The sequence below is a fragment of the Apostichopus japonicus genome, chromosome 14 (assembly GCF_037975245.1).
Source record: "Apostichopus japonicus isolate 1M-3 chromosome 14, ASM3797524v1, whole genome shotgun sequence".
In the NCBI taxonomy this organism is placed as follows: domain Eukaryota; kingdom Metazoa; phylum Echinodermata; class Holothuroidea; order Aspidochirotida; family Stichopodidae; genus Apostichopus; species Apostichopus japonicus.
Genome location: NC_092574.1, coordinates 17,648,881 through 17,657,867, shown reverse-complemented (window position 1 = coordinate 17,657,867; position 8,987 = coordinate 17,648,881). Strand labels below are relative to the sequence as shown.

At 35.4% G+C, this 8,987-nt stretch overlaps 1 protein-coding gene across 1 annotated transcript in view; it reads left to right on the top strand.

The window, feature by feature from the left end:
• The first annotated feature begins 1,765 nt into the window (after window positions 1-1,765).
• LOC139980159 (acylglycerol kinase, mitochondrial-like) overlaps window positions 1,766-8,987 on the top strand; it is a 31,878-nt gene continuing 24,656 nt past the window's right edge. The window contains exons 1-6 of the mRNA XM_071991593.1: window positions 1,766-1,965; window positions 2,795-2,834; window positions 3,390-3,469; window positions 4,438-4,513; window positions 6,397-6,617; window positions 8,256-8,325. Of these exons, the coding sequence (XP_071847694.1) occupies window positions 1,856-1,965; window positions 2,795-2,834; window positions 3,390-3,469; window positions 4,438-4,513; window positions 6,397-6,617; window positions 8,256-8,325 (597 nt within the window). The 5' untranslated portion in view covers window positions 1,766-1,855. The remainder of the gene's footprint in view (window positions 1,966-2,794; window positions 2,835-3,389; window positions 3,470-4,437; window positions 4,514-6,396; window positions 6,618-8,255; window positions 8,326-8,987) is intronic.

The following is an 8,987-nucleotide window of genomic DNA, read 5'->3' as shown; positions in this document are numbered from 1 at the left end:
AAAGAGAGATTTTGCAAAAACAAAACAAACTGAAATACATAGTGACATTCGAACACGATGACATCCTTAAACTAATCAAGAAAGAATAAAAGTACAAAAACGGCTGATACAATTCTATTATTATACACTGGAGTGTTATCGATATCAGGAAGAACCCATAAAAGGAATAGGTAAAGGCAAAACAAATAGGTGTGTTGTACTTTTGTCACTTTTAGTATGACATTTTAAACTCATCTGGCCTTAGTATACACTTGACGATGACTTCTCATGACCTCAATCAACTATGTTATTTTGTTTTATCATGCTTGTCCAATTTCATGAGTTGTGTGGTTGGAAGTACATCAATAATTTATGTTTACCAATCAGTGAAGTGTATACATATAAAGATAACAAGAGTCACGTGGTTTATAAATGATCAAGAGAGTTAGGACATTGGGACTGTGGCGTGCACATGATTTCAAAGGTGCATATATCGGGGATTCAAAATTTCTCTCGACTGATTTAGGTATAAGGGCTGAACTTTTTATGGAAGGGACAGAGGTGACACCTTTCTCCTCTGTTTAATATTGCCACCAGTTGGCGTCAAAAGTGTGGTGCATGCACCCATGCCACCTCATGCGCACACCACTGTCACTTCTATCAATTTATCCTACGAATTGATAATTGTCACGCAATAGAAATCAGCTTAACTGTTGACAACAATTTCTTATAAACATAGTTTACTAGATAAAATATTCATCATCATAATCACCTGAGGCTTCGTTCTATGGGGGAACTACTGACTCTTGAAAGAAGATTATTGCAGGTTTATTACTTTGTTTTGGCAGTGCCTGAGACAATATCAACTTATTGCCCGAATTTTTACGGAAACATCTTGTACCGCGTGCAGCCCCCCTCTCCCCCCCCCCCCCACCTTTACGCCCATGTGGAATCGGATAGGTGATGCATGGTGTACATTGATATGCATGAGTTGAACCTATTCAACCTATTCAAGTGCATTCAATTACGGTATTGACAATATGAGCAGTACTAATATGATATTTTATTATATTATATGAACCGGTTCGGAAGTACTCATTTTGTATTTAAAATTGCTTCGACGTATGATCTGAAAGTACAATATAGATTGGTGCTTGCATTAAAAAATTGTCCCGCGGCTAGCTGACATCTTTCTTTTTTCTTCTTCTTCTTCAAATGAGTAGCATGATATAAATATGTCAATGTGATGCATATGTGCTGCCATAACCCAATGTATTATGTCGAAAACGTTTGTGGATTAACGAGGAATTCAGTTCGGGATGAAACCGTCGCTCATGTACATTTGTTCGACAGAATATTACATCGAACTTTGAAGACGTTTGTTTTGCCTTGATAAAACTTGGGGGACCAACGATCATATGAAACCAATGTTTCTTTTTATGTCTATAAATATTTTATTACTGTTGACGAGATCATTTGATATCCACCCTAGCCATTCAACCTGTGTTATTTGCTCCCAGTCGCCTACCCAATCCCTTCATCCCCCTCATCCAATAGATATGGATATGTTGAAGTATGAGAAAGTTTTTGCCAGTCTAGGAGAGACTGAACTCGCAGACTCGCCTGGGCTCGGTCTGAAGTCCCCGTCTGAGTATCCTCGAGTCCCAGAAAACGTGCAGAAGCCACTACAGATAGAGAGCGTGCACAACGAGGAAAACGCACAGCAACCCTTCCTTGCCCCTATCCCCTATGCTGCATGTACCTGTAGGGTGAGCATCGCCTAAATCGAATAAACTCAACTTCGGTACTACTACTTGATAGGATTTTTCTTACGACATTGCAACCTCCTTTGCAAGTTGCAGTCTGGTTCAAAGTCATGGCATCCGTAATTAAAGTTTTCAAAACACTCCGAAGTCATTGGAAGAAGTCGACGTTTGCAGCCGTAGCTGGATGCTATGGTGTCTACTACTTAAATAATAAACATAAGTAAACATTTCGTTTTTGTTCTTCATGTGCTTTTAAGTAGCTAGATCGACACAGAGAGATAGAACAAGACACACTTTAACATGTAACATTACAATCCATGGTACGCGTTTCTTGTTTCGCGGAATTGGATGTCGACGAGGACCTTCATATAAGCTAATTTACAATACTTTTGATAATGATATTGTTTGAAAGTTAATCGAGGCAGTAATGATCAGCTGCGTGTTAGGTCTATTAAAAACGGTTGGGGATCAAGTCCCTTTGTCATCAAATACCAAAATTAGAAAGGTGACAGTGGAGCACTGACTAAATGCATGCTTTAGTACTGTTATAGCATGCCATGAATGAGACCTTACATTCTTTCTATTTGATGACCTGGTAATGTTAGTTGTTACTGTTATTAAGGCTAGTGTCAAGCTACAACTTACAAGCATATATTACATTCTTTCTATTCAATGGCCTGGTAATGTATTAGCTACGTGCATATATTATCACTTTGTAGGTTGAAATTTAATTTTTAAAAAAGGCTTATCCTCCAGGTAGCCAAGTGAATTGCAGTGTATTTCAGACTCGTCATGTATCAGCAACTTAAAAGCAATCAGTGCGCAGAATATTGTGCACAACTTTCATCTTGATCGTCCTGACTTCATGCTAAATTTTAGTATTATGTGACATTTGAAATGTAAACATACAAATTGATAAATTATTTCTTACTAGTAGTATGTACACTTTAGTTCAGAAATGACAATTGTTTCACAAAGTGAAGTATTCCAAATTGTTAACCTTGAGAGTGAATGTTGAACTATTTCATATCTAATTTTTTTTTTTGCAGTGAGAATCTAATAAGGAGAGAATACTGTAAACTTGCTTGGGTAAGTAGTTTAGTCTGAAGAACTTTATAGAAGTACATTAAAGACCGATCTATATATCTCCCCAAAATGATATGAAGAGAAATAATCATGGACAGCCTACTGTACAATACTTAGTTTATGGTCACACTTGACCTAAGAGTATGCAAAACACAAGTGATATAGCTATATTGGTCACCCAGTTAGGACATTTGCTTAGTTACTGATCATTCATATCACTCTATATGTAAGTATAAGTGGTACAAACCATGAGGTAAATAGACATTAGGATGTTTATTGTTACAAAATACAAACATATAATACTATATAAAATCTTACGAAAAATTACATTTGACAAATTTTCTGTTACAAAAGTTTGATTTCAATATTTTCCAAAGTTGCTCAATAGACTAACAAGAATGGTTCAGTCAAGTATGGATGTTTTCATGATTCATCCTGTTTGTAAGATGGAATTTTAATAACATGGAGCATTTCCAAGGAGAGAAGTGTTGAAACCAATGATATCTGTGAAAAGCAATAGATACTTTACTTTAACCCATTAATCATTTTTGTTTACAGGAGTATGGCCAACATTCTATCAGAGCCACAGAAAAAGTTAAAAAGGTCACAGTATTTTTGAATCCTGCTGCCAAAAACGGGTAAGATGAAAATTTCTTGTAAACTCAAATTTATGTATACAGTTCACAATCTTGGCTGCCGTGTGGTCTTAAGATATCACACCACATAAATTGCTCCAATTTACTAACACACTAAACTTGTCACTTTCCAAGGCCGCTAGAGCATATATAGATAGAAGTTTTCAACTGCCATGTCCTACCCACCATATGATAGCTAATGGCTTGGGCTATCACAACACATTCAACTTTTGCAACCATAACCTGTAAGATTTTGAGCTAGAAGAGTTGTCCCTGCGGAATCTTCTTGTTTCTCCAAGATTTTCTAAAATACCATAAATCATCTTCAATCCTCCAGATTTTCAGACCTTTGCAGTTTATTTCATCCTCTTCAACATCCAAGCATAAAAAAAATGGTGCTAACTCAGAAAATGACCCCAAAAAATCAATACAATAGATCACTTTAGGGCTATTTTCCGACAATTAACCTCTCTGGCAGACATGCACCACGTGGTGAGATACCTATAGCAATGAATTTAACAACAATTACAGTAGGTTGCAACAGAGGAGCTGATGTCATCAATACAGAAGAAGTGTGGCCATTTAGCCATATCCTAAAGATGAAATATAACAAAAACGTGTGGTCTGCCATCAAAATTGTCTATTTTGTTGGACTATGACAAATCAATACTAAAACTGTAAAGCATCCTTGTAAAGCACAGTTCTCAATGCCTTGTACGATAAATAAAAACCGTACATGTATGTATTACCGTACTGGAGACTCTACAGATCTACATTATATGATGTGCTCCATCTAGTCAACTGAAATACAGAAAACCTTGAAATCAATACTTTTTGCCATCACCTGTTTCTTTTCAATATATTTTAATCACATTTGTTTGCATATTCAACAATGCCTCTCCTTCAAAACCTTATTGCTGCACCACTGTCATTTCACAAGAAAAGTTACCCTAGTTTTATTATTATTGCAGGAAAGCTGTTAAACAGTTTGAGAAGAATGCTGCACCTATTCTCCATTTGGCTGGCTTGAGTGTTGAAATTTTAAAGGTGAGTGTATTGTGTTTGCTTAATGGAGATAAAATATCCACAGAGATGAGGGAATGCAACTGCAAGTCAGTTAAAAAAATTAATGACAAGTTTTTAACTTACTTTCATTCTCAAGTTTAACATAATGACATTTCTGTTCTTTTCAAATCTATTTTAATATTTTTTTTTTAAGCATGCTCAAAGTTGTCAAACTTTCCACCAAGTTGCTCAAACATAGATTAATTTTTCTATATATTTTCAATTCTTACCAGAGCTTTTTTGAGAGAGTTGTTGATAGGTCAGCATGGATATAGGTTAATGTTGAATGAACTACAACGTTTTTGTCTTAAATTTAAAGCATACCTTTATTTCACGAAATAAACTTTGATATATTTTATACCGATGCTGTGGCCGAGTTGATAAAGGCGTTGGCATTTGAAGTAATGAGGCTTAGCACTCAAGAGGTTCTGGGTTCCTTACCCAGCTGGGTCATAAGTTAGGTGGGTTTTTCATTTTCATTCAAGAGCAATCTATGGTTTTCCCATCTGAATGACATTCTAGATGAGATTCTAAAAAGATTCCAAATTTGAGTTAAAATGTTGAATTGGAAGCCACCCGATTTTAAATTGTAATCAAATAAGCCCTTGCTGGTTTCTCCCACATTAAGCGTAGTAAATATAACTGCTGCTTATTATTATGATTAATAATAAGAAAAAGAACCTTTTTTAAAGCTTAAAGCATTAATGAAATAAATGTTGATATGTAGCAGGCTGTCAAAACAAATAGCTATCAGTCCAGGTTGCTTTTCTATACAACTTTTAAGGTTTAAGAATTTCTATACAACTGTTTAAGTTTTGAGAAATGACCATTTAAATGTGTGATGTTCAAACAAACAAATTATCAGAACAAGTAACTGTACACTAATACACAGCCCATTAGGTCAGTTCCTCAGATGTAGCACGAATCTCAATATCTTAATATAAGAAAAAGAACCTTTTTTAAAGCTTAAAGCATAGCTTTATTAATGAAATAAATGTTGATATGTAGCAGGCTGTCAAAACAAATAGCTATCAGTCCAGGTTGCTTTTCTATACAACTTTTAAGGTTTAAGAATTTCTATACAACTGTTTAAGTTTTGAGAAATGACCATTTAAATGTGTGATGTTCAAACAAACAAATTAGCAGAACAAGTAACTGTACACTAATACACAGCCCATTAGGTCAGTTCCTCAGATGTAGCACGAATCTCAATATTAAAACAGAACACTTTTAAGCACTTTAAAAGCCTCAAATGACATGCTTACCATATATCATTACAAATTTTTTGATGATAAATGGTTTGAAATGTCATCAAAAGGTGCTCTGTTGTTCATATGCAGTTTTAAAAAAAAACATGTTCTCGTTCAGTTTAAAGTAGAATTTATTGAAATGTTTCAGATCATGTGCACTGGAGTTATCACATCACAGATTTAAAAATGACAGTTCCCAGACACAATTTTTAAATTGGTATATCTCCCAAATGGAACAAGAGTTTCTCAGTTTTTTGAAGGAGCTTTTCATCAACAAGATTTCTAGTGATGGATGGGTTCTGGTCTCCTTTTAGTCCTCCTCAATGATTCCACTCACTTTTTTTGCCCCGTTCTGTCTTTTATTTGTTCCTTTTTCTTTTTTCTTGTTTCTTCTTCTTTAATCTACGTGTAGATTCAGTTTCATATTTTAATTCCCCGTCATCTTTCCTATCTATTCTCAAAATGATTCAAATCAAAGTGATTTGACCTGACCTGGAAGATCAATTTCAGTTAAAAAAAAAACAAAAAGTTTACAGAAGCTTGATGCCCTGTATAAAATATTGTACCCAAAAAATTATTCCAAGAGAATTTATTTTCCTAATTTGATTCCTCCAGTCTACCCATGAAGGCCATGTCAAAGATCAGGTGGCTGCTCTGGGAGCCACAGACTACATTTTAGTTGTCGGCGGAGACGGAACTCTAGCAGAAGTGATCACAGGACTTCTCCGTCGTTCCGACGAAGAATCCTGTAGCAACTGGCCCATTGGTGTCATCCCTGTGGGTGTTACCAATACTCTAGCTAGGTTGCTGTACACAGATTCTACCAATGAGGTCAGGTGAGTCCAGGCCACACTTAACTCCTTGCACCAGGGTTTCTAAGTTAGATATCCAATGAATTGTCCTGCGGTGAAGTTATGCAATCGAAGCAACTGTAGAAAAGTTTGCCCAAAATTGCCATAGCATCTACCCAAATTGTTTGCTTGAAATAAACAAAAGAATGTTTTGATTAGCATACATATCTTTCCAATTTCCTGTGGTGACCTCAAATTGAGAAGGGTTCGAATTATCACGGGTGTGTGAAGTTGTAATAAAATGCTAATTGAATGTGGTATGTTTGTAATAAAATTCTACATTTTACCCAGGAAATTGGATGCAAATTTGGAAGAAAAACAAAAACAAGTTAGTTGATGTATATCCAAACTGTTTTGGGATAAGTTCACTTTTGGTAAAATAAAATGTATCATCTACAATTGTCAGTATCTTCAAAACAAAATCATGTAGAAATTAGAATAAAGTACTGAGGATACTGCCTCTTTTATGAATTACCCTCTGGACTTACTATGTGAAGGAGAAACCTGAGTCTTCTCATCGATGTTGATTCCACAGGGCTGCTATCCCAAGAAACACCCCAAGGAGTCGTAGCAAACTCTATCATGCTTGTGATCTTGAACAGTTAACAGTGTTCAAACTCACGGTGCACAACCACCCAAATTAGCTTGTAGAATAGTAAATGTTGACTTTAAGTACGATTTACACAACAAATGGAATTGCATAGATATAATGCCATGGATCTGAATACTGTCTCATGTGAGATGAGTCAAGTTATGATGTCATCAGATGGAGACATCAGACATGCCTTCTTTTCTTGTTGCTGTTCGGATTAACCGATTCTCATTCATTTTTGTTAATTTAAATTTGATCGGTTTTGGATGAAACAAAAAAATGGTGATATCTCAAAATCGATTAGGTATGACGTAACTCTAACCGTAATACAGCTAATGATATCACAGAGACGAACAGCAGATGAGTCACAAATTCCTTTTCTGCATATTTAAGATACAGAATTACAGATTAAGTTGATTTCTTTTTGTTCTTCTTTAAAAGGGATGATTAGTTAGGGAATAATAAATTTACACATCGTCACAAGGGATGGTCTCAACAAGTACATGGATTTCATTTTCCTGCAAAAATCTCATATTTTTCAAGGCTAAAAGCAGAAACTGATTATGGAAGGAGACAAATGCTGAATATTTTTGTCTGATAAAGTTGCATTTCATGGAACAGCTGAGGAGTAAATCCCAATGAATTATTCCAGTTCATCTCAGATTTATTCAACCCTTTCTTATTTGAATTATTCAGATGAGAGCGTTTGGTTAGCGGTATGGAAAATTTGGTTTTCGTTTGTCTTTGCATCTAGTATTGCCTTTATCTGTTATTTGTTTGAGAAACGTGCAGGGTTTTATTTTGTCTCCAGAATATGAAAATTCCAGCCTTGGGTCCAAGTAGTCTCATACCTTCTTCTCGCTGTTAGATATGAAATATGAAAAAAAATAAAATAAGTATAGCTTTATAAGTGTTTCCCACCAAAAAAATCTGATTGTAAAGGAAGAAGACTAAACAAAAGATCAAAAGTAAAAAGTTTTCTCCGGTGCATAGATCAGCATTAAATACACCATTTTTTTCTTAACTCATAGGTGGATGTGTAGTGCTGCATTTGCCTTAGTTAAAGGAGAGACTGTTCCAATTGATGTTATGGCAATAAAGGTAGAGTAAAAATTTTCATTAGTTTCAATATCCTACAGTAAATTGTATCTTGCTATATATACCGCTTTTTACAGATTTCACACTGTTGTTCCAAATATCATTAAAGAACAAAAAAAGAGAGACTGGAAAGGCCTCTGCTGGCCTAACCCCTATTAAAATCTACCCCTCTCCACCAATTTTCCCTTCCTTTTTGTTCCAGATCCCAAATTTGCTTTTATTAAGGAACTTATCTTTGCTCTCATTCCTCCCAGAATGTCACCTTTCTTGTTGTAAGCGATATCGAGTTCATATTGTCTTCATACTTTATTGCTTGTAAATATATATATATATATATGTTTATATACATATACATAAACACATACACATACATATATATATATATATATAGAGTTGGTTGGTTGGCGTCTATCTTGGCGCAGAGTGCTCTATGTCCAGTGGACAGAGCGGAATATATGTTGATACTAGTTGAGACTAGTGGAACACTAGTAGTTGTAACTCGGAGTTTCACGCGTTATAGCGATCGTCAGACAACTGGTAGCTTCAAGTTATGCTCCATGAATATATAGGATCCTCGTCGGGATTACCGGGGATTATACGGTTGTTGGTGTATTGATCTGTCGGTGTATTCTCTTTTGCGTCCGTTCTGTTGGTGGGTTTGTAAG